This window comes from Petaurus breviceps, unplaced genomic scaffold, assembly GCF_028583685.1.
Source record: "Petaurus breviceps papuanus isolate PSGF00001 unplaced genomic scaffold, PetGlider_PUasm1.0 419, whole genome shotgun sequence".
NCBI classification, from domain to species: domain Eukaryota; kingdom Metazoa; phylum Chordata; class Mammalia; order Diprotodontia; family Petauridae; genus Petaurus; species Petaurus breviceps.
The window spans coordinates 7,521,125-7,547,676 of NW_027186324.1; the positions used below are offsets into that span (position 1 = coordinate 7,521,125).

General features: G+C 39.8%; 1 protein-coding gene and 1 long non-coding RNA gene across 8 annotated transcripts in view; one reads left to right on the forward strand and one right to left on the reverse strand.

The window, feature by feature from the left end:
- The window catches only part of LOC138171229 (uncharacterized), a 139,089-nt gene extending 122,041 nt beyond the window's left edge, over positions 1 to 17,048 (forward strand). For all 4 annotated transcript variants that reach the window (XR_011170830.1, XR_011170832.1, XR_011170829.1 and 1 more), the window contains 3 exons: positions 12,037 to 12,253; positions 14,834 to 14,898; positions 15,739 to 17,048. This is a non-coding gene — a long non-coding RNA (uncharacterized lncRNA). The remainder of the gene's footprint in view (positions 1 to 12,036; positions 12,254 to 14,833; positions 14,899 to 15,738) is intronic.
- Positions 1 to 26,552, reverse strand: part of PIR (pirin) — a 133,752-nt gene that overhangs the window by 34,207 nt on the left and 72,993 nt on the right. For all 4 annotated transcript variants that reach the window (XM_069100664.1, XM_069100661.1, XM_069100662.1 and 1 more), the window contains exon 6: positions 4,092 to 4,176. In XM_069100664.1, the coding sequence (XP_068956765.1) occupies positions 4,092 to 4,176 (85 nt within the window). The remainder of the gene's footprint in view (positions 1 to 4,091; positions 4,177 to 26,552) is intronic.

Below are 26,552 nucleotides of genomic sequence, written 5' to 3' on the forward strand. Positions count from 1 at the left end.
CTCTCTCTCTCTCTCTCTCTGTCTCTGTCTCTCTCTCTGTCTGTCTCTCCACCCTTCCTAAACATCCTGCACAAAACCATTTCACAGTTTAGTCTGCCACGCTTGTATTTAAGAATTTTAATTCGAGGTGGAGACAAAAGCAATAAAATCCCCATCGAAATTCCAGTCAGGTTTGAACTGCAGTGGGAGAGCTTTGAGAAAAGTTTGTTTATATCCATCTGCACATATAAACATGTGTTGTGTACAGCAGGTTCAAGGCTTGCTAGATGGCACAGCAAATCAAAGCACTGGGCCTGGGTTCCGAGGTCAAGAAGCCTTGAATTCAAATCCAGCCTCAGACACTTACTAGCTGTGTGGTCCTGGATAAGTCACTTAACCCTGTTTGCCTCAACTTCCTCATCTGTAAAATGAGCTGGAGAAGTAAATAGCAAACCCCTCCAGTGTCTTTGCCAAGAAAACCCCACGGAGTGTGATCCATGACACAAGCAGACACCAATGAACAATAATAACAACACGTTATTCCAGATTGTCTCTTTATTTTACTAGAGTTGCAGATACTCATAAAATAGTCTTTCCTTCCCAATCTCAGAATTTTTGAGTATTTGTTAAGCGTGAAACTTTGTCAGCAATTTTTGTCAGAAAATTTGTCAAGCAAGAAACATACAATGCTAAAATCACCTGAACACACTCTCAGCTTTTGTGACATCTTAGAAAAAAGGTCTGAAGGAAATGATGCTCCCTCTAAGACTTTTTGAAGAAAATGCAGACAAACATGTGTAAACAAGCACATGTGAACATATAACCGCCAGCTCCTGACAACTAATGAAGGGGAAAGAGGGCAAGCTGAGGACCAGCTAGGGGTGCAGACAAACTCTGAGCTGCTCACACAGTGGATGAAGTTGTACTTGAGGAGAAGTCTGAGGCCAGACCTGTATTTCTAGGCAAAGCCAGTTTAGTAAATGATATATTCCTAGAAACTGAGATTATATCCTTTTCAATGAATGGTAATTAGCAAATTTATCAGTTTTCAGAAATGAAAATTAGATTGTTATCCAAGTAACAAAAAGAGTCAAAGCAAACACCAGCTACCTTTTTTTTTTCCTTCAGCTCACAGCTAACAAATGAAAAATGTGTGGCAAATGTGAAGGAATCTGGTAATGTCAGAAACTGTACAAATGGGATTCTTCATAAATGATACACAGTAAGATTCAATGCCTAAAACCTATGCATTCCAAAAATCACTGTACAAAACATCTGTTTTCTGCAAAATTAGCACAACTCAATACAAATGTGTGTCCCCTGAAGGAAACAGGGAGATGGTAAAAACTGATTCCAATACTATTTATGGAAAAGAATTTAGATAAAATTTAGGCTGAATCATGAAGGCTACTTCCTGACAAAAGAGTAAAGAGTTTATAGGAAAATCTCCCAAGGGTGAATGCTTCATCTTTTGGGCTTGTAAAAAAAAAATTCCACTAGCATGGAATGGATTGGAAGCATTCTCTTCTATTATGTAGGTAACTACATAATTCTGCCTCATATTAAATAAGCTCAACCTCAAGGTTGACATACAAAGTTAGACAAAGCTCAGAGACCCACTAACAGGAATACCACTACAAACAAATTTCTTTATAACAAAATGTTTTCCAAGCTTTAGGGACCACTTTCCCCAAGAATCATTTGAAACAACAGAAATCTTGAAACAACCAAATCTGGAAAGTCCTTGGAATCTGCTGTAACAGGATTTGTTTGTTCAAAACCTTCTTAATTTAACATAATCAAAATCATCCATTTTATTGCCTGTAATGATCTCTCTCTTGTCATAAATTCTTCCCTTATCCATAATGTAATGGGATTTGATGGATTTTTTGTTTTTGTTTTTTAAAAAAGACAGAGGGTTGATTCTAGCTTTCAAAACTCCATCTGAACACCTATAAAATGTAATTTTTATGAACCAGATGTGCATAAATTATCTAAAGAAAACTTGGATATATGGATAAGTCACAGGCCTCTTTGTGTCAATGAAAAGGAAACACATAACCTTTGGTTTTTTCATGTATTGTGTTCCTGAGAGAGATGTAACAAAGAAGAAGGATGTGGACAGGACCTGACATTGAAATGTGGGTACATGAGAATCTTAAGAACTGGCTAAAAAAGAGAATGACATTTTCCAAATTGATGTGTACACATACAGTAATTTCCCTATACCTCACTACCTACAGGCCTTCACCCATCTCTTAAGACTTGCGAATAGAGGCTTTTAACCTTTTTTGTCTTAGATCCCTCTGGCAGTCTGGTAGATAGATAAACCTATCTCAGAACAATGCTTTTAAGTGGGTATAATAAAATTTGTAGGATTGAAAAGGAAACCAATTACATTAAAATGTAGCTAAGTACTAAACCAAAAATTCAGAGAGGCCAGGTTAAGAATCCCAGCTCTAGAGCAATTTTAAGAATAATTAAATCTTTGTTCAAACCCCTTTCTGACCTTGACCTTGGGGAAGAGGGGTGGGGAGGGACCACCTATCTTCTGGAACCACTTAAGATGATTGTTGTTTATCATCCAAAAGTGAAGAGCCACCAATCATCCGGGAGTGCAAGTGTCCTTGTGATTTCCTCTGGGTTATGGTGCTGCATTGCTTTTAAACAACAAGTGGCAAGTCTTAGCTAAAATTCCACCTTCTCCAGGTAACCTTTCCCAAGCTCCCTTCATTTGAGTGCCTTTCCTCTGTCAGTCATTTGCAGTTCATCCTGTATATAGCTTGTCTGTACATAGTTGTTGGCATCTTTCACTGTATGCCTAGATATTAGCACAGAGACTGGCATAAAAGTAGGCACTTAATAGATGTTTATTGATTCACTGACAGTATTTTAAATTATACATAAACCACATGAGAAAAAGGAAATCATTTTCTTTAGTTTCACTTCTTCAGATGTCAATAATAGTCCCTATTGCTGATGGGGTACAGGCTCTGGGAAACCCCTTGAACTCTGATTGAATCTTCCCACTTGAGCAGGCATTTGCCCGAGGCCATAAGCCTTTCATTATAGCTAGGCCCAAATGTCTTACTCTTACTAGCCTAGCCCTCCATTATCCAGCTACTTCCCACCCTTGATCCTATCAAAATATCTATACCCAAATCTGTTACCCTTAAACTAGCCTAGCCCTCCATTGTCTGTCATCTCCAGGCAGCCTTCAGCTATTTCCCACCCTTACTCCCATTCCTGGAGTCTGACCTCAATTCCTCAAGATCCTCCTTAGACTCCTCCTAAAGACGCTCCCTAAAGCCCTCCTGTAGACCACCCTAGATCCCTCCTACAGTCTTTCTGTATGTAAGATCCATCTGGCCTCTGTAAAGGGGGTCATATTCAGTCTAGCGCAGACTCAGTCTGTGCGGTCCATGTCAGACTGTGCTGGCCCACTTGTCCAATACAAACATCACAAATACTTAGTCTCCTTAAGAGTCTACCAATTGTGGTGAATTTTTAGTAAGCTTTGTTTTACTTTGGCTGACAGAAGGCTTGAGTCAAATTTGCTTGGCAGGACCCAGTACATTGACATTTTGGGGTCTCAAGCACCCTATGCCCCCAAACCTGAACAGTGCTACTACTTTTTAATGACAGTTTTACTTGGAGATGGAGAAACAAAAGAAAGTGAAACCCTTTTCATTCAGTCTTTAGAATCAGAAGACCAGCTCTTCCCGGAATGGGATTTCCAGTGCCATGAACATTTAGGAAGTAAGTTCTAAAGAAGGCTTACTGATCCCATTATGATTTTCTTAATTTCTGAGGCATGTTCATACACAGAGCACCAAAATACTTAGTGAACTTTTCCAGGCACAGAACCCGTCAACTATGAAGGAAACGTGCCATGAAGTGTAATGCTGAACTTGTAGTCATAAGACCTGAGTTCAAATCCTAGTTCAGACATCTGCTACCTGTGTGACCTTAGACAAATTACTTAACCTGAGTTTTCCATTTCTTATTTGTAAAGTTAAGGGGTATAGAATAGAAAATTGCTGAGGTTCCTTCCATCTCTAGACTCATGTCCTAAGATCTTATTTTGAAATGACAATAACAGTGCTGCTTACCTTCCGGAACAGGCTGGGAATGTTTGGCTCCTTGGTCCAGTCTGAATTCCAAATATAAGGTAGGCGTTCGGGTAAAAATCCTGGACTGGATAAATGAATAACAGTCAGTATTCTTCTGATGGTATAGTTCTCATAAAAATAGATTAACTAAGGGATACATAAAACTGAATACATTTGTGATGACTATTTCAGGTCATTTAGACCCTGGTTCTATGGACAGGTTCTACGGGCAACGAGATAGGACAGTACATAAGAGTGCTGAGCCTGGAATCAGGAGGACCTGAGTACAAATCTGGCCTCAGACACTAGCTGTGTGACCCTGGGCAAGTCACTTCACCCTGTTTGCCTCAGTTTCCTCATCTGTAAAATGAGCTAGATATAGAAATGGCAAAGCACTTCACTGTCTTTGCCAACCAAGAAACTGAAATGACCCAACAAATGAGCAGACATTCTCTACCATCCTAGGAATGCTCTCTAAATTCATCAGATTAGTAGCCACAATAACTCTATAATATCAGATCTTTAAAATAAGCTAAGAAATAATTTAATTTTGTTGCCTTCACATCCCATTAAGGCTGTTTGATTTTATTTTTTAACACCCTCAGAGCTCAGCACAGTACCTTCAACAGAGTTGGCATTTAACAAAAGTTTACCTGTACAATCTTGGGTAACACTCTGGGTCTCAGTTTCCACATCTCTAAAATGAAGGAGTTATGCTAGATGACCCCCAGAGCACCTTCTAGTTCTAAATCTAGAATCCTACAAATTTCTTGAATTTAACTTATTACAGATAATAAAATATAAATTAATAATTTATTATAGGGAAAATTATATATATATATATAATATTACAGGTATTATAGGTAATAAAGTAGAATCTTTTTGCCTTTATTTAAAATATGATCTATTTCACCATAAGGTGAAATAAATTATTAAATTTAATTTAATGCCCAGAATTAAATTTATTTTAAATAACTGATTACAAATTTCCAAAAATTTGATTAAAATAATCATAAAGCTTGTCTTAAAAATGCAAGTCAACAGAACAATGCAATAAGAAAGTGGAAAATAAATCTACCAACACTCAAAAGCTTGAGATATTTGTACCATGTGTTTTTTTATTTCAAAATTTTGAACAAATTCCAATTGCAAAATATTTAAAAACAAAAATTCCAAAGCAGTTTTTCTTAATTACTGTGCTTTTATAAGCTGTCCAGAACAACCCTGTAGCTAAAATATGTGTATGTTTTTCTTTTGGAATTTCCCAATTTGTTATCAGGCCCAGAGCTTGTTTGTCTGTTTGTTTTAACATTTTTCAAAGGATGGAATGCATATATATTTAGATACTGAAGATCAAGAATTGACTTTAAGGGGATTCCATTTATAGTAAATTCATTTGTTTGACTTAAATGATTCTTTTCCTGATTTCATTCATGTGCTATGAAAGGGAAATTTTTAAAAACTTTTTTTTCCCAATAAGCTTGAATTTTACAAATACTCAAATTAATCAAAACTTTAATATAATGACATCTGTTGTTAAGGTACAGAGGCTTATTTAAACTAAAAAAAAAAACAGCATTAATCAGAATGGACACATCAAGGGAATCTCAATTCACAAATTTATTCACTATTCTTTCATTTCAAATATTTACTTCCTTGATCTTTACTCTATGCCATAAAGAACATTTCATTTCATGAAACATTGATCCCCATACCAGTGAAAAAAAATCTATTTTATAATAACCAACATTGGAAAATAATTGTTCATGATGGGTTGGCTCTTTTTCATGAAAATTATAATTTTAATGGTACCTTTATAAGCATGTTTCTATTTCTATACTTCAGATGACTTTCTCTCCAAAACTGTTACAAACCTCATTTGAAATCTGTATCTGTATACACATATGTTAGCAGTATATTTAAAACAAATTTTTTTTTCTACTCTTATTAGGAATCAAAATGTTCCTCTATAGCAACAACAATATTCCATTCTTTTGACATCACAAATTTCTTCCTTTATAGGAAAACATTGCCGTTGTCATCAACTGCTCCTTTGGGAAAGGGTCCTAAAAAAACAGAATACCATACATTGAAAGCTAGGCAGTACTGTGAGAGAGGGTGTGTGTGTGTACCTGTGTGTGTACCTGTGTTTGCACCTGTGTGCATGCACCTACCAGGTAGTTAAGCTTGAATGGGAAAGGTGAAAACTTCTCAGCCCATAAGGTTTCTCTGGGAGCAGGCCGGGGTTCGGTTTCCCCCTTCTTCCTTCTTTCCTGTGGCCACATCCACATTAGGCCCCTTAGGGAGTCTTTCCACCCTCATCCTTGCTTGTGACCCTTTTCCCTCATTCCCTTTAGCTTTAGCCAAATAAGGACATGAACGTTTGAATGGCTTAGATGGTTCAGGACCCTCCCTCCTTTCCCTTGCTGTCAATCAGCATCAAGCTCTCAGGAATCTCTTAGAGCCCTTCCCCCTTCTTCACTGTGGCATTTGACAAAGGAATAGGTACTTTTGGACCGGCTGTCCCGTTTCCTTGTTCTTTGTAAGCCACCTCCCAGCCAATGGGAGAAGGGACAGCAGTGGGAGGGGGCTTGACTTCGTGAGGGTATAAATTCTTGTTCCATCTTCTTTAAGAGCTTCATTCTGCTGGTTCTTACTGGTGGAAGGGACACCCTGTTCTCTGGAGAATTGAGTAAAACTTTCTGTTCTTTCCTCAAGACACTTCTGACTTTTAATTTATCTTGGGTAGGGGATTTTTGGGGTCCCCATGCTCCACACAAGCTCAAACTAACCTTATTAATAGACAAGACACAGGGAAATGAGGTGAAATTGAATTATGGAATGAGATCTACACATCTCATTATCCAGAACCTTCCCTCCTCTATACTGGATATTACTCTATCAGGATGGTGAGGAAGACTCCAATGAAGTTCCTACCTTCGAGGAATTTATAATCTGCTTGGAAAAATGTGACAAGTAAATGAAACACAAGGTAGAAGATCCTAAGTATAATAAAAGAGGCACAAAACAAAGTGATAGTTTACCCCCCAAAAAAGCTAGAAATGACGGTATGGGGCAGAAGCCAACACCTTTTTCATTTACCCCAAAATAATTTGTTCATAGGTCCTGGGCAACACCCCACCTTGAATTCTCCCTGAATTTTCCTTTGATCTGGCTTTTTCTTGCCTAAATCTGTTACCCCTAACCTAGACTAGCCCTCCATTGTCTGTTACCTCCAGATTGCTTCCAATGCTTCCCACCCTTGATTCCATCAAAATCCCATTCTCTGGGTTCCTGGAATCTGACCTCTGGTCACTCTAGTCTCGGCCTCCCTAAACCCCTCCTGTAGACACTCCAGCCTACTTGACCAAGCCTGGTTCCCTCCCATAGTCTTTCTGTATATAAGACCCATGAAGGTGCTCTGATTCAATCTAGCCCGCTTGTCAATACAAGTGTCACAAATTCTTAGGCTCCCTAAGAGTCTACCCAATATGGCGAATCTTTAATAAATTTTGTTTTTCTTTAGTTGAAAGAAGGCTTGGGTCGAATTCAATAGGGCAGGACCCAGTGTGTCAGTATTTTGGGGTAGTAAGCACCCCTAAAACTCAACATTCTAAACCCCAACAGATAGATCTGCCCATGTATGAACTAAAGACCTAAAAACCTATTCATTTTAACATCCTGAAATTACCTTTTTCTGCCTTTTTGTATTTCCTCCAGGCTGCCCTCTTACATCACCATCCTAGGGCTCAGCTTACCAGTAATTATTTTCCTAAATAGTTCATTTAGTAGGAAAGCCATAAGGTGTAGTACAGAAAGGGTTTTAGGGTTGGAAAGCTAATACAAATACACCAAAAAGTCACCCATAACTTCTGTGTGTGATTCTAGTGTAATTACTTAGAACTCAGAGAGCTAGAACTCTGGCTTTTTTAGGGCATGGTTTTTATACTATTTCCTTTTGTTAAGAGTGGCTTAGATTCAGATGGTAATTTCATAAAATGAATTATCTGATACAATGTTATCTAGAAAGACTTGTTATAGATTAAATATGACTTGTCTCTCATTGCTTTTCCCACCTGGCTGTTTTCTTAGATTTTTATGGTCTCCAGAAATTCATCTTCCTGTAAGATCATATCAACTCTGAAACTCTCACCTCCTCAGTGCCCCTGATGGGGTATGAGCCCTGGAAAACTGCGCCGCGCCCCCCCCCCCCACCTTTCCTTGAACTTTCCACATATCAAGTCTCTGGTTTGCCATCCCAGTAATGCTTTCATTCTTGGCCTTCCATTGTGGTCTAAGCCCAAACCTCCAGTTCTCTGTTATCTCTAACCTAGCCCAGCCCTTCATTGTCTGGATGGCTCCAGGCCACTCCCCACCCTTAATTCTATCTAGACCTCTTACAAGTGGCCCAAGTCCCTGGGGATTCCCTGGGGTACCTGTGATTTCTGGTCCCTGTTTCTTACCTCCCAGTGACCCTAGCCTACTGACCACTCCCATCCAGATCTTCTCACAAATTCTTTTTTTCTATAAAAAGAGTCGGTCTCATCTGTGGAGGGCAGATTCTTAAAATTTCATCCACCTAATCGGTGTTTTAATCAATTTTGTCTTTGACTGAAAGAAGGCTTGGGTCAATTTTATTTGATACAGGACCTGTGTCAATATTTCAAGGTCCCAATGATGGGGTACAGGCTCTGGGAAACCCCTTGAACTCTGATTTAATCTTCCCACTTGATGAGGCATTTGCCTGAGGCCATAAGTCTTTCATTATCCTAGGCCCAACTCTCTGTTACTCCTAAACTAGCCTAGCCCTCCATTGTCCAGCTACTTCCCAACCTTGATCCTATCAAAATATCTATACCCAAATCTGTTACCCTTAACTAGCCTAGCCCTCCATTGTTTGTCATCTCCAGGCAGCCTTCAGCTATTTCCCACCCTTAATCCCATTCCTGGAGTCTGATCTTAAGATTGTCCTTAGACTCCTCCTCTAAGACCCTCCCTAAACCCCTCTTCTAGACCACCCCTAGAACCACCCCTAGATCCCTCCCATCCATCTGGCCTCCATGAAGGGGGTCATACTCAATCTAGCACAGACTCAGTCTGTGTCACATTGTTCTGGCCTGCTTGTCAACACAAGCATCACAAATACTTAGGCTCCTTAATGATGAGGTATGGGCTCTGGGAGTCCCCTTGAGCTCTCCTTGAGTCCTTGAGGTACAGGCTCTGGGAACCCCCCTTAAACTCTGATTAAATCGTCCCATTTGATGAGGCATTTGCACGAGGCCATAAGCCTTACATTGTGCTGGGTCCAAACCTCTGTTACTAGACTTCCCACCCTTGAGCCTATCAAAATATCAATCCACCCTTGAACTGGCCTAGCCCACCATTGTCTGTAGTCTCCAGGTAGCCTCCAGCAACTTCCCACCCTTAATCACTCATTGATCCTCCCCAAACTCCTCCTCTAGACCATCTTTAGATTCTTCCCACAACCTTCTGTATATAAGACCCCATCTTGCCTCCATGTGTGTTAGAGCACCATAGAATGACCTAGCACAGGATTACTTTGTGTCCAATTCAAGCAAACTTTTAATAAACTTTACTTTTCTTTGGCTGAGAAGACTCAAGTAGAGTTCATTCGGCAGGACCCGGTGTGTTGGTATTTTGGGGTCTCCAGAGCAACCCTAATCCTCTTTATGGGTACCTCTTCATTTTGGAGTCTACCCATTATGAGGAATCTTTAATAAGCTTTGTTTTTACTTTGTCTGAGAGAAGGCTTGAGTCAAATTCATTTGGCAGGTCCCAATGGGTTGGTATTTTGGGGTCTTGAGCACCCTTAAGTCCCCAAACATCAACACCAACAACCCTTTCCCCTGAACTGCCTACCTCTCTCTGCAAAGAGAGGGTAAAGGGCAGACAGTGGAGGGTTCTTCCCTCCACTTAAGGAGGGAGCCCAAAGTTGACACCTTTTCATTACCTATCTCTTGCTTCCACACTGGAGGTACCTTATGATTCTTATTCATATACGAAGGAAGGAAGATTGAACACACACACACATACACACAGAGGCATAGAAATACGTTAAACCCAACAGGTAGGGATAGGGAGAGGGGGTTTTATAGAAGGGAAAGGATCAGGAAGGAAAATAAAAAATAAACTCCAATTTTGGCAAGTGAATCTTAAATACAAGTAATAAAAAGAAAATAGGTATAAGAATCAGTGTCTGCAGTATGGGCTAGGTAAAGAGCTGAGGTCAGCAGAGTGAAAGTGGACGACTTCTATTGTAAATTACTAGTGCTAACCAAATTTCTTCTTTGTCACTACTTTCTTAATAAATAAGTGGACAAGCGGCACAAAGAACAAAAAGTACAAGAATAAAAGAAAAATATGTAATTAGCAAACATAAGCATGAATATGAATGAGACAAATTCTCAAATTGTGAGACCAACTAGGAGATAGACCTTTAAATATAAAGGAAAGGAAACTGAAATACCATAAAGCTAGTCTACAATTATCAGAAAACCACAGAAGGCAACCCAAAGTGACATACTCTGAAAACCTGAAACTAACCATTAATGAAAATATACTGACATAACATAAAAAATAGGTATTTGAAACATCCTTTTAAATCCTGAAAATTTGGAAAACACAACAGTGGCCACTGGATTGCAAAGATCAGTTTACATCCCAATCCTAAAGAAAGGCAATGCCAAGGAATATTCAGATGGCTAAACAATTGTGCTCATTTCACACAGCAGCCAAGTCAAGCTTAAGATTCTACAAGCTAGGCTTCAGCAATATGTGAACAGAGAACTACCAGAAGGGCGGGTAGTGTTTAAAGCTGCAGAGGAACTAGAGACCAAATTGCCAACACTCATTGGATTATGGAAAAAGGAAGGGAGTTCCAGAAAAACATCTGCTTCTGCTTCATTGATTAAAAGTCTTTGTGTGAATCACAATAAAGTGTGACAAGTCTTCAAAGAGATGGGAGTCCAAGACCATCTTAGTTTTCTCCTGAAGCAATAGTTAGAACTAAATATGGAACTACTGATTTAAGATTGGAAAAAGAATATGACAAGCCTGTATATTATCACCTTATTTGTTTAACTTACATGCAGACTACATCATGGGAAATGACAGGCTGGATAAATCAAAAGCTAGAATCAAGGTTATTGGGAGAAATATCAACAGTCTCGGATATACAAACAATACCACTCTGATGGCAAAAAGTGAAGAGGAATTAAGAAGCCTCTTGTTGAGGGTAAAAGAGGAGAGTATAAAAGCTGGTTTGAAGTTCACATCAAAACAACTAAGGTCTTGGCATTTGGTCCCCTTATTTCATGGTAAATAGTGGGAGAAGAAATGAAAGAGCAGCCTCAGATTTTATATTCTTGAACTCAAAGATCACTACAGACAGTGACTGCAGCCATTAAATTAAAATATAATTGCTCCTTGGAAGGAAAGCCATGACAAATCTGGACAGCATATTCAAAAACAGAGGCGTTACCTTGCTGATAAAGGTCCACATAGTCTAAGGTATGTTTTTTCCGGTAGCAATGTATGGTTGTGAGGGTTGTACTGAAGTGCCCATCAGAAATTATACACCAAAGCCCCCTAAAACCTGCCAGAAGGGGCCCCTACCAGGGTCCCTGGAAACCACCTAATAGGCCATAATAGTGAGGGAACGTTTCACCTGTGTTATTAGAAACATGCCCCAGATTCAGGTCTGTTTATCCAGGGCTTTGCTAGGTAATCAAGGCTTCACTAGAAACAGCATTAACGCATTACACCCCCCTTGGAACCACATTTTGTTGATTAGCAACACCTAACTCTATATAAGTGTATCTTACAGAAGACTCAGTGCTGTCTTCCCTATTGAGGAGGCAGTCACCGGCTGGTTAATAAACGCTCCAATCACATTATAATTGGTTTTGCTGTCTTGCTTTCTCAGTTGTCTATTACATTTGGAGGTCCCACCGAGATAGCCTTCGGCTTTGTATTGACAGCTGGACCATGCTCCCTTGAGGGCTGGGAAGGCAATTCGCCCCAGGGGTGTGTGGCCACCAAGAAGATGTTCCTCGGCCTGGGCTTGCATTGCTTCCCTGAGCAGACTGGAAACCTGAGTCCTCTCCAAATTCTTTCAATTCGATCCAAGAGTTTTCTTTTAGGTGAGTACTCATGACCTGTAAAAGTACCTAGGGGGTGATCACTGAGATGATGTTCCTCGGCCCCAGGTATAAGCTGGACACAGCGTTACAGCCCCTACTGGCCTCCAAGGTCAGGACGCTGACCGAGTGCTGTTTTTTTTCTCTCTCTTCTGAATTTTGTGTTTGTTACTAAATGTCACTGTCTGTGTTGTGTTGTTTTGTGTATATCCTGTCTCTGGGATACTGGCAGGTAGAAAAGAGGAAACTTTCTTCCTTTTACCCTGTTGCGGTTATTTTTTTGTATATTCTATCTGTATGTGTAAAGAAATTTCTAAATCTGCCACCCTGTAAGCCAAATGCACCCACGCGGTAAGAAATGCTGTACCTGGGCTAGAAAGATTAATAATTTCTTAAGGAATGGCTGTTGGCAGAAAACCATTTCTCCTTCTACTTTTTTTTTAACTGCAGCTAAAGTTCTCAAAGTAGAAAGACAAATGAACCGAGAGAGAATGGGAAATTTCTCCCCTAAATCTATCTAAGGGAAAAGGGGTCACTTCAATGATCAAAGAGAAGTAGGTTTCCAAGCTGCACTTTGGAATAGGACTAACACTTAACCCTTTCCTGGGTCCCAGAAAGAGAACTGTGCAACATCATTGGGAATATTGATCCAGGTAATTGAATTCATTCTGGTTACTATTTGGCACTACAAAAACTGAAGTTTAAGGTCACCAGCTTGGTTAGTCAATTGTTTTTATTTCAAAGTTCAAAATTAAGACCATGACTGTTACTGGTAAACAGCTGTATTATCTGTGTTATATGAGAAGCAGCTTCTCTTAAAGTCTTGGAGTAGATCTGAAATTTTAAAGGAATGAACACCTGAAAAAAAAGCTTACTTGGCAAAAGGTCAAAAAGAAATCCACTGAGATTCTCCTCCCCATAGCCCTACCTCTGACAAGGCTAAGGGCTATGGCGCCTTCTCACTGTGATCCAGCTCCGACCAGACCAGTGCCACGGTGACAAGTCACAACTGCTAAGATTCTCTTCCCTGTGGTCCCAGTTCTTCTTAGCTGGGGCTACAGAGCCCTCCCCCTGTCATCCAGCTCTGATGGAGCTGAGGAGACAGTAAGAGGTTTGAACCATTAAGATTTTTTTTCTCTCCCTGTTGTCCTGGCTATAACTGAGCTAGGGCTGCAGAGAAGTTAATTTGAGCTAACTTCCTCCAAAAAGAAAAAGGGTGGAAGGTACAGTAGCTACGTCAGAGCTACAGGGGCTTGTCATCTGCCTACCTGAAAGGTTAAATCCCTGGAATAGAACATTTTTCTGAATGGCATGCGAACAGTTAGACAAGGGAAAAGAAGCTTGTGAAACAAAGGTACAAACACAAGTTAATCATTATCCCATATACTAAGCCTGGGATACATCTGAGTTACTAAAGTGTGTGTTAGATCTGAGCTCTTCAGCCTCAAATTATATTCTTTCCACAGCCTAAATAGTTTAGTAAAAGGGTACTTGATCTAGCTCCCATCAGCAAGTTTTAGATCCCCAGGTACCTTGAAGTCCACCTCTCTAAGTAAGCAGAGCCTGAAGTTTCTACTTCAGGTTCCCCAAACCCTCTCCTCAATGCTCCAGGCAAATCGACCACCCCATAACCAAGGTCTGCTACAGCTAAGCATTCATAGAGGTTTATTTGGTAGAGCATAGACTGATAATGTGCTTTGAGTGTGATGAGTTTGGAAAAATGGAGGGTTTCCCCCTGAAATATAGAGTTCACTCTGTACCATGAAGCCCCAACTTCAGTACCATCTAAGAGATCTCTCTTGCTGCAAATGATCACTTTGCTTGTTCCCGTGCCAAGGAATTAAAGAAGGTTGCTAAGGACTCCTGGAAAACAATGGAGCAGGGAGAAAATGCCCCAGAATATAGAGCAAAAACCCAGAGAGGTACGGCTAATAGAAAGATGAAAGAGAGAAAATCAGAAAAGTGAGAAAAAGCTTGTCAGTGAGAAGCAGTGTGTTCGGAACTCTGCACTGCCTGGTTGTGTGACCTAGAAAAAATCATTTAACCCTGAGTCTCAATTCATCTGTAAAGTGGGGAGATGAGAAAAAGAGAGGAGAAAATGAGGTCAGAAGTCAACTAGCCTCTTCGCTTGGTAAGATCAATCATTCTTATATGTAATTTGGAAATGCAATTCATGTCATCTTCTATGTAATTTGAAAAGTCAATTAATGTAATGTCATCTCCCAGTTTATATTATTGTTGTATTTCTACACTGTATATTGTAAAACCTGAGTGAGGAGAAAATTGTGTAAGATTAGTAATGTTACTTTAAATATGTTTAACTAGTTCTGCCCATTCAGAGCAGTCTCTCCTGCTTACAATTCATATAAATTTTCCTTATGTTGTAAAACTGTTAAATCCTCTAGAAACTATTTCCAGGCAAGGTCATTGAGCCTGAGAAAGGAAGTTTTAAATGAACCTAACTTGCTAAGAAGTTGAAAAGATCAAAAAGGATTTTTATAAATTGGCATTTATATTTTAGAAGGCTGGTAAAAGTAATTCCTTATATTATAAGATCTAATACATTTTTATTATTTATTGCAGCCCCATGAGAATAGAAATAATTATAACTGGCTCTACGCTGTGATTGGTGAAGCTTGTTGCTTAAGGTAAAAAGCACTTGGGACCATAACTAAATTTTATTTTGAGTCTGAATTTGGGTATAGTTGTCTGCATTAAATCAATGTCTGAGAGAAAATACCACTAGCTACTCAGAGGAATGTGATCCTGTACTGTCAACAGGTGGAAGTCTATATTTGGTAAAGGCTGAAGGGACAATCTTAGCCTCTGTATGGGATGGGATACCTCCTGGCTCAGTTTACCCATGAGGTTCCTTTGAAAAGGAATGTTTCCCACCTATTCCTGAGTCTAGCTATGAGATGGAACAGATGCTGCATGAGATGAATATCTGTACCTGAATTTACACAGAGCCAAGGATGTTTTCTCCTGGCATATTTGGAATGTCCCATGTCCCTGCCTTTTTCCTTCTATAATAGGTTTCTATGCTCAGAGCAAGTAATCAGTAAAAGATGTGCCCTTTTTTATGTTAGCTTATTGGAAAATCTAATATTATTTTTTATCTAGAATTAGAATATGTATAGAAAGTTATGCAAATTGCTCAAGATTATTTAAAAGTTTTCAATTAATTTCCTTCACAAAAGTTTAGTTATCATTTATAAATTTTGAAACTGTTTTGAAGAAGGAAAATACCTTTAGAAGAAAATTTTAAAATCTCTAGTGTAAACCTCCACTTGCTAAAGTGATGTTACAATTGTAAAGCATAAAAGAACTTGCTGTTTTAATCTGAATTTGTAGTTATTCCATCATTTAAGCAAGTGTTAATATTTGTAACTGAATGCATAAGTGTAAAATTCATTCCCCTTTTTGAAATTCTGTTCGGCACCCCACCTTCTATTGTATGTATGACTGTTAATGATTTACTTCTCAAGTCCCTCCAAGCTCTCCAAAACATCCAGGATGAAGTCCAAGCAGTGTACCACACCACTCTGCTGTTAGGGTGGCCAGAAGAAAAGCCTGGATCCACCCCTCACACATCAAGGTGACAACTCCTCCCGACCCACCAGACCTTTGGGTAACAGAGCCAGCCGGTGACTTACAACTGAAGATGAAGAGACTGTCCTGATGCTCCTGTTCCTGGCATTCCTGCCCTTGGTCGGTTCCAACTCCTGTGCTCCCACCTTGTACTCTTGGACTCTTACTAAGACAATTGATGGGACTCTCATTTCAAAAATGTGACTCATGGCCAGCCCACCCTTTTTCTTTGATCACTGTGCCCCAGATTCATGCTGTTTCTCTATACAGGCATGTATTCTGTGGGGACCAATGATGCTCCTTGTGGAGACGTGGGCAGAAAAGCAGCCTTTGGTCAACCCAGTCATGTGTCTGCCCTGAGGATGGGTCCCCCAATTGTGGGGGGGACTGGGAAATATCACTGTGTCAATTGGAATTGTGTAACCATTGCTGACTGAGTCTCCGGTGGCAGCCGTGACCACCACATTTCATTTCATTGTAATACCCTTAAGTCATGTAACCCAGTTGTCATCAGGGTTTAGGATTGGACCAAACAGAACTGGAAAACTTGGGGAATCACAGGAAGGGACCCTGGGGCCTTGTTCCTCATCCCACCTCCTGGTGGTGATCAAATCCCGGACGGCCCCCCTGTTTCACCCATTACCATCACCCCTGCAGACTTGGGCAGCACTCTGGTAGCCTCAGAGCCGAACTTAACTTCTGACTGCTTGTATGCAAGAACACCTTTTTGCTGGCAGCCCCCATTTTAGTCCCTATCCTAGTTGGCCTTGTATGGCAGGATCGGCAGCAGTGGGTACCACAGCCCTAGTGCAAGAGAACAGTCCCCTGGACTCAGTTGAGTCCGTGTTTCAACTACGAACAAGAAAAAGGGGAGACTGAAGTGCCCATCAGAAATTATACACCAAAGCCCCCTAAAACCTGCCAGAAGGGGCCCCAACCAGGGTCCCTGGAAACCACCTAATAGGCCATAATAGTGAGGGAATGTTTCACCTGTGTTGCTAGAAACATGCCCCAGATTCAGGTCTGTTTATGTTTGTATCCAGGGCTTTGCTAGGTAATCAAGGCTTCACTAGAAACGGCATTAACGCATTACACCCCCCTTGGAACCACATTTTGTTGATTAGCAGCACCTAGCTCTATATAAGTGTATCTTACAGAAGACTCAGGACTGTCTTCCCTATTGGTTAATAAACACTCCAATCACATTATAATTGGTTTCTCTGTCTTGCTTTCTCAGTTGTCTATTACAGTACTATAAGAAAAATTGAGCACCACAGAATCATCACTTCTGAATTGTGATACTAGATAAGACTTCTGACAGTCCCTTGGACAGAAAGGAGATGAAGTTAGTCAATACTAAAAGAAATTAATTCAGGCTATTCACTGAAAAGTCAAATAGTGAAGCTGAAGCTTAAATATGTCGGCCACATAATGAGAAGATGGGGCTCACTGGAAAAGACCTTGATGTTAGAAATGATTGAAGGCAAAAGAAAAAGGGGACATCAGAGGATCAAAGGGCTAGACCGTGTCATGGAAACAACAAACAGGAACTGGGACAGAGTTTGAGAGCTAGTGGAGAGTAGAAGGGTCTGGTGGGTTATGGCCCTTGAGGTTAGGAAGAGACAGACTTGACTGAACTACTGAACAACACAATTCAAAGAAAACCAGATCTAAATAAATTGTTTGCTCTGCAAATACCCCAGACAGAAATAAAACAAAGAAAAAGAAAACAAAATGAGTTGGGGGAATGGGGAGATACTAAAAGATACCACTAAAAGAAGAAAGGTACCTTTGATGTGAGCAACCGCAACCATCATAATAATGGCAATAAAATAATAAGAGACACCATTAAGAGATTGAAAAGTACACAAAGATACAGGGGTGAAAGAGGAAGCCAAAATAGAAGTGATATTGGAAAAACAAGCCTGAAACATCATGAACTAAACCTATAGGTCAGTCAGTGTTTTAGTGGGATTAAATTGTACAATGTGAGGGAAGAAAGGAAAAAGGGGGGGAGGGGGGATAGAGGGGAATAAATGATGTACCCTAATCAAGTCAAAGGTTGAAAGTTAAGGGAAAATAACTCCTGTGAGGTCACTCAGGAAGAAGAGGGAAAGGGTAAGGAAACAAAGAGGGGAAAGAAAAGAGGAAATCTTATTTCGCTGGTGGGAGCAGAAATCACTGAAGAACATGTTTGTGGGGAAAGAAAAGTATTTTATAAATGGAGATAAAGACTTTACCATGGGTATAATCTACAAGGATTGATGCTTAGATAGAACACTCATCCTGCCTCAGGAAATCACAGCTCCTGGGGTTAACTGACACTCCAAAGAGCTGGAAGGCATGGAACCAGAAAAGAGATTTTATGGCAAATGGGACTAATGGAACTATGTTTATGTGTTCCAGAGCAGGGCTTTATTGGGCAGTGGGGAGAAGTAGGTGTGGAGATGAAGATTAGTCATAGTGATCTTCAAAAAGAAGGGTATCAGTGAAACATTTTAAAATTATGTAGAAAAGAAGACATGAAATTCAGTCAAGTAGGACAGCTTTGGAACAAATGGTCTGTTTGTTATATACTTTAAAAATCCCAACAAGCTATACATATTAGAGATTCATGGCTTCACATGCAATCTTCTAGTTTCATTTTTTTTTTTTGTAAATGGGAACATTCACATTTACCAATGTTAATGTAATTTATAATAAGAAGAAAAAATAAAATTTTAAAGCATACATGTGTGTGAGTATGCCAGGAGTGGTTAAGGTTTGGCACAGACGGTTCTCTGTGTGCCATATAATTTCCTCTTTCTTTCGATATTGGATGTGTTGAAGCAATGGGCTTTGAAATTGCCTGGTAGGTGGTTTTTACACAGTTTACAATCAACTCAAGTTCCCTCCATAAACCTTCAAAGAACAGAGAAGATTATCCCTGTGTGACTGCATAAATGAAACCAGAAAAACCACTGATGGCAAATGCATGGGAAGGCTGAAATTAGCAATAAATCTGCAGAACTCAAATCACAGATGACCATCAAGGCAGCACACAGGGAGAGCAAGATGTGATTTTACTTAAATTTCTGCCTAATCTCCTGATGGCCCCCTAACCACTGGGACTCTAACAACACTGCATTTGGGTTTGTCCAAGGAACAATTTTAAAATTATCTTCAGAAAATCAAGGGTATTATTTACAACATGTTAGATACGTTGTGTGAGAAACCTTTCCTCCCTTGCCAAAAAAATGGGACGCTTTATTTTATACAGTATGGTCTCCGGAATGGTAGTGATGGTATTAATGATTATGATAGCCCATCATATCAGCACAGTCTTTTAAACGTGCTATCTTTATAATAGGTAGGGAGCAGCAACTATTATTTATCCCTTGGGAAAGGGGTTCTAATGCTGCTTACAGGGTAAATACTGATCACTTCCCATTGTAGTTTAATGTTTAACATGGTGATATTTAATTCTCATAGTGTAGCAAAATAGTATTAAAAAAAATTAAAAACCAAAGAGGTGCCCATCTATTGGGAAATAGCTAAATGAAGATATGCAAATATATAGATATAGTACAAAATTATTACATTATAAAAATGATAAAATGGATAGCTTCAAAGGAACCAGCGAAGGCCTGTACAAACTGACACAAAGTGAAGTGAGAAGATCGGAACAATTTCTACAATATTAACAATGTCATAAGGAAAAACAATTTGGAAAGACTGATAAGCCCTGATAAATGCAATGACCAGCTATGATTCCGGAGCACTGATGACAAGGCCTGCTATTATCCGTCTCCTGACCCAGAGGTGATGGACACAAGAGGCAGAATAAGATACACATTTGTGGACACACCTAGTGTAGGGATTTATTTTGCTTGGTTGTGTATATTTGTTACAAGGATTTTGTTTTCTTTTTTTTTTCTAATGAGGGGCTGGTAGTCAGAGGGGACAGAAATGGGGATAAGGAAAAATGAAAGAAGGAAGGCAAAACAAGGGAAGGAAAGGGAAATGAAGGGAAGAGAAGGGAAAGGAGGGGCAGGGAAAGGAAAGGAAAAGAAGAAAAGGGAAAGGAAGAAAATGGAAAGGAACTGAGGGGAAGGGAAAGGAAGAGAAGGGAAATAAAGAGAAGGGAAGGGAAATAAGGGAAGAAACTAATTTTCCATCACCACCTCTCCAACAGCACTTAGCATATAGGTCTTGCACTTAAGATATAATTTAGTTTGTAAGATGAAGAAACTGAAGTCTAGAGAATTTAAATGACATTCACAAGGTCATACAAGTAGAAAGAGTAGGCACATAATAAATAGAACACCAGACATGCAGCCAAGGAGATCTGAGTTAGGATCCTGTCTCATATACTTCCTAACTGTGATGCTAGGGAAACCTCTCAAACCTCAGTTTCTTTATCTGTAGAATGGTTATGATGGGATACAGGTTCTGGGACCCCCTCGAATCGTCCCACTTGATCTGGCGTTCGCTTGGGGCCATAAGCCTTCCATTACTGCTATTCCCAAGTCTAGGTTACCCTTAAAGTCTAGTCCTTTTCTGCTGTCTCCAGGTAGCCTTCAGCTACTTCCCATCCTTAGTCCCATTCTCTTGGTTCCTGGAGTCTGCTCTCTAGTCATCCCAACAAGATCCTCCCTGGACCCCTCCTCCAGACTACTAGACCACCCCTAGATCCCTCCCACAATCTTTCTGTATATAAAACCATCCTGTTTACAGTTTCCATGAAGGTGCTCAGACTCCTTAAGAGTCTAGCCAATGGTGACATTCCTTAAGAGTCTCCACAATATGGCTGATCTTTAATAAACTTGGTTTTCTTTGGCTGAGAGAAGGATTGTGTTGAATTAATTCGGGCAGGACCCAGTCTGTTGATATTTTAGAGTCCTGAGCACCCTTAAACCCCAACATTTTAAACCACAAAAGTTATAATAATAGCACATACCTTACTGGGTTGCTGTAAGGATCAAATGAGATAATATATAGAGAGCATTTTGCTAAATGTTAGGGTTTTTTGTTTTTAGCATTATTACTGAACTGAAGAAGAGAAGAGGCATTCTGGGTGGAATGTTGTAAGATAACCAAAGATTAACTGGAAAGGGTCAAAAGGAAGGCAATCAGGATGGTGAAAGGCCACAAGATCATGCCATGTAAAAATTAACTAAAGGAACTGCAAACATTTAACCTGCAGAATAACAGACATATGAAGCATATGAAGGTTATTATCAAATAAAAAGACTGTTATGGGGAAGAGGGGAGAGTGATTTTGTTTGTCTGCAAAGAGAAAAATAATGACTAATAGGTAGAAATTGCAGAGAGATAGATTTAGGAAAAATTCAAGGGAAAACTTCCTAACAATTACCATTATGTCTATCTAAGAACTGAAATGGGTCGCCTTTAGAAGCAGCAGGGGACCTAAATAGGTCTTCAAAAAAAAAAAGGCTTGATGATCACTAGATGGGTATAATGGGATATGGATGGTGTAAGGGAATGGATAAATTAAATGGCCTCTGCAGTATCTTCCATTTCTGGGACTCTGTTAATATGTAAAGAAGGAATTCTACTATCTTGGGAAAAGTTAGTAATGAATTAAAGTCAGGGTCCTTCCCCAGTCTTCAATTTAAAAAATGTCCTTTTGACCTGTTAGACTAGAATTGTACAGAAGCGAATGGAGCAGAATGATGTATTTGGGGCCTCTTTTTAACTTATCTTTACCTTTATTCCAACCCTGTCTCCCCAACTCTTCTTTCTGCTTCCTTAAGACCTCCCTTGTCTTTCCTGACCTTTCTATCTCAATCTCTTTTCTCACTTCTAGCTTCTCAGGATGATTTAGGTTTCAAAAAATGGGGCACTTTAGTAGCAGGGCAATGAATTACTTCACAAAAGGAAATTTGGTCTGCCCTTTGGCCAAAAGTGGTGCCTCCAGATTGGAAAAAAAAAAAGCCTTACCACTCTTGCTTTACAAATACTTTAAGAATAAAATTATAATGGCTCTTAGGCCCAGTGGTGTTCCATGACAAAATTAAGAACACAACCGATGGAGGCCATAAAGCAGATTAGTTCAGAACTGAGAATTACCTTCACCTTATTTCCTTCAAAAAATTTCCCACTCACCCAGGCTTTCATTTGATACCCCTAACATGTCTGCTTCCTTCCTCTGGTTTTATTTGTAAATGTGATCCTAATTAAGAACAGAAATCACTACCACATGGAAGTGATGTGGCCTCAAGGCTGACCCCAAGGAATGGAATAGGGAGTCTGGGTGTAAGTGCAAAGGAAAATTATTTCCCTTTGCCATTGTTTCTTCTTCTCTTTCCATGAATAAGCATTGTCTTCTTAACCTTCTGAATGTGTTTTTATAATAATAACTACACTTCCTGGACACTAAGTGACTTGAAGTCAGTTTCATATGTCAAAATTGTAATTGCTTTCAACATCAGGATTCACAGGCTTTTAGAAGTTTCTGCAGGACTATTTCCAAGGCCAATTCTGACTTGGTGCTTTTTAGAACTGGCCCTCACATTCACAAATGCTGTGATTGATTGCTTGGTGAGTTATGGTAGGTAACTGTGGTATCAGATGCCAGACTTCAAAGTCTTATGAGATGTTGGAAATGTTTGAAGCAGTTCCTAGATCCGTGTGGGGTTGAGGGTGGTGGAGAATTAAAGTATTCATTGTGCAAACCACAACAAATATGAAACTGGTTTGTGTGATTCACTGAGAATGTTGAAGTTATGGGTTTTATACTTGTGTGGGTTAGCTACATGTGTACAATCCAACAACTACGCCAAAAGAGACCAGAAAAATGATTTTGTATAACTTTTGATTCTTTTTCTAAATTAAAAATGAAATACACACACATAGCATTTTCTCAGTAAAACTAAATCCCAGTAAAAAGAAATTCCATTCAACTTCCATTATGAAATACTTTTTAATTTTTAGTACATTGCTCAAGGTTCTCTTAGTCAATAATGAGCATTTGTTTAGCAACTAATATGCAGCAGCCACCGTGCTAAGTGTTGGGATGCAAGGGACGGTGAAAGAGAGTCCCTATGTAATGGGAGACAAACATATACAAATAACATACACAAACAACTACAGACAGACAAGATAAACATAGGATGAAATAAGGAAGCTAAAGAAGCTAAGAGATGAAGGTTCAATGAAGAGAATTCCAGGCATAGGGGACAAGCCAGTGAAAATGCCTGGAGTCAGACCACAGAATGTCTCGTAAGTAGCACAAAGGCTGGTCTCACTAGATTACAGATTACCTGAAGGGCACCAAGGGGGAAGAGGGCCAGGTTATAAGGGTCTTTGGAAGTCCAAAGAGGCATTTATATTTGATCCTAGGCATAACAGGGAGCCACTGGAGTTTACTGAAATTGGGGGGGATGTGATGAAACTTGTGCTTTAGAAACACAAGCTGAGGGGAAGATGAACTGGAATGGGGAGAGACCAGATGAGGAGACCAACCAGAAGTCTACAGCAATACTCCAGGCTTGAGGTTCCCTCTCTCACCCTTATACAGACTTATCAGAACAGAAGATCTCCCCAGGACTATAATGAGCAATTCTGGGACAAAACGGGGCAAACGATACAAAATGGCTCTCACATTCATGATATGAAAACAATATAAGAAGAGACCAAGACCAGTACAATTACAGAGAAGGGGAAATTAGATATGAGATACTAAAGTGATTCTGGCAACTTAAATAATTATTCATGCTAGTATTAAAACAGGGATACTAAATTTGGTTGTTTCTACACTGCTAAAGGAGTGTTTCAATCCTCTAAATTTTGGTTCCATGGGGGCACAGCCCACACTCTACAGTTCTGTTTCTTGGGCAAATTACAAAAAGAGCATGGCTAAGTGACATAAAATGATATGAAATATTTCATTCCCTGACCCAATACCCATAACCAGGTTATGTCTTTCTAACTTATCTCTTGGAAGACTCCAACATGTGGAGTCTTTGGCATGTGCCTTTCTGAAAGCCTCAGTTAATGAAAATGAAGGCCCTAAAGGGCAGAGACTGCACCCAAGGACAATTCAAGATTTTGATAAGGTGAAGAGACATTTAAAAAAAATCATTCTAGCCCCTCAGATTACTCAGGACCCCCTTTCTGACAGCTTAGCTCAGAGTTCCACAATTAATAAACCTGTATCTACCAGCAAATCTTAAAGTCTTATCTTTCTGGCCTCCAAGCCAGTCCTTGATACCATCTTCATCTTCACCCCTTCCACAGTTAGCTAGAATTTTTATTAGGAGGAAGGGAGGGAGAAGAAGGGTTGTCCAGTGTATCTCCCTGCTCTACTCAAGGACTTCATTGTGAGAGTACTGAAGCACATCCTACCCACCACTGCCCATTTTAGTGATCACAAAGTTTGGGGAAAATAAAGTAAAGCAGCTTGTTGTTGCTGAGCTGTTTCAGTCATGCCCAACTCTCCATGACTCTATTTGGGAGTTTTCTTGGCAGAGATACTGGAGTGGTCTGCCATTTCCTTCTCCAATTCATTTTACAGATGAGGAAACTGAGGCAAACAAGGTTAAATGACTTGTCCAGGGTCACACAGCTACTAAGTGTCTCAGGCCACATTTTGCCACCGAGCTGCCATGAAGTAAAATAGTCCCTTCCCATAAAAATGACTGGACCCCAACTCTAGATGCTTTCTTGATATTTTAAAGCAACTTCAAGATTTCTCTAAGTGGTCCTTCCAATCACCATTGGTGAAATGGCAAATATTCTTTACTACAGATTGAAACTGTTTTTTCCCGTTTCTAATGTACCACGAGTTGTTGAAACCTTATCATAAATATGATGAAGCGGGAAAGAGATTAGTTTTCATCCTTGGTGTCAAAAGTAGTGTGGGAAGAATGCATCTTATATTTCAGTTTCAAATATACATGAAATGTTACAAAAAGAAAAGGCAAAAAAAAAGAGAGAGAAGGCAGGCAATGTTTTGACAGAGTGATGGTGATTTAATATGTGAGGAACACTAGAAAATGACACAAAACTTTATATTTTTATTAACCCTGACAAAGCATGTAAAAAAATTGGAAATGTCAGACATCTCAAGCCAACCAGGAACTCTGGGATACTCTGGGCTGTGGTCACCCCATATGTATGGTATGCATTTTACATACAGCTGCTTTATTAAGTAATTATCAGCTATTATCCCCCATTTTTAAACTTCCTTTAGGAGAGGAAGAATTGGAGGAAGGGGGAGGGTACATGAAAAGCAGTATGCCAAAGGGGAAAGAATGCTGACTTGGTGATAAAAAAAAATGGGTTCAAATATCACCTGTGACTCACATCTCAGGCAACTGGGTGGTACAGTGGAGATGGGCTTAGAGTTAGGAAGACTAGAATTCAAATTCAGCCTCATGCACTTAGTAGATCACCTAGGCAAGTTATTTAACCTCTGCTGCCTCGATTTCTTTAACTGTAAAATGGGGATAATAGTATTTACTTCACAAGGGTTGTTGTGAGGATGAGTGACGAGGTCTACAAAGTGCTCAGGACAGTGCCTAGCACAAAGAAAGTGCTTAATAAATGCTTATTTTCTTCCTTCCATGACTGAGTCATTTAACCACTCTCCACCTCAACTTCTTCTGTAAACTGACAATAATGATAATAGCTATAGTGTCCACCTCAGGGGGCAGCAGAAAATGATCGAGTGGCCTGCAGTCAGGAAGACTCATCTTCCTGAGCTCAAATCTGGCCTCAAATGCTTACTTTACTTCAAGCAGCTGGGTAGTGCAGTGGAGGTGGATAGAGCACCTGCCCTGGAGCCCAGGAGTCAGACCCTTACTAGCTGTGTGACCCTGGGCAAGTCACTTAATCCTGCTTACCTCAAAAATGAGTTGGAGAAAGGAAATGTCAAACCACTCCAGCATCTTTGCCAAGAAAACCCCCAATGGGGTCATAAAGAGTCAAATATGACCAAAACAACTCAACAACTAGCTTTGTAGTCCTGGTCAAGTCACTTAAACATGTCTGCCTCGGTTTCTCTTCTGTAAAATGAGCTGGAGAAGGAAATGGCAAACTAATCCAGCATCTTTGCCAAGAAAACCCCAAAATGGGGTTACGCAGAGTCAGACAGGGCTGAAACGCCTGAGCAACCACTGCCACGTCAGTGAATTGTGCAGGGAGGGGAAGCAGCTAACAGAGACCATACCAAAAATACTCTGTAAACCTTAAAGCATTATGCAAATGTTCATCATGGTTATAAGAGGGATAAAGAAACTGCTAGGGATGAGAAAATAAGTGAATCTGTACTAATAGCCCACAAACAGAATCAGAGAAAAGCTAATGGTGAAACTAATTTAATTACTTCACTCACTGAGTCAATGCCCTCTTCTGAAGATGGACTACATATGCTTTATGACTGTTTCTGCCAAAGAAACGGCAAGTGCCCCTCCTCTATACAAAATAACACATCTGCAGCTACAGAAAAGGCAGCAGTGTAATCAATAAAGAAGGGTCCAAGCTATGCTAGCAAGCCTTCCGACCATCCATTACCTCACAGCTACATAACTGGCCCAAGGTTAAACAAACTATTATCCCATTGCCTTAAATGTACCTAATTGGCAACTGGATCATTTTTTAATCTCTATTAGCTTCATCTGATTGTGTTTATTATAATATTTAAAGACATTTTTACAAGAAAACAAATGTAAACATAGTGTGGGAAACTATTTAGTAAAGATAAGGT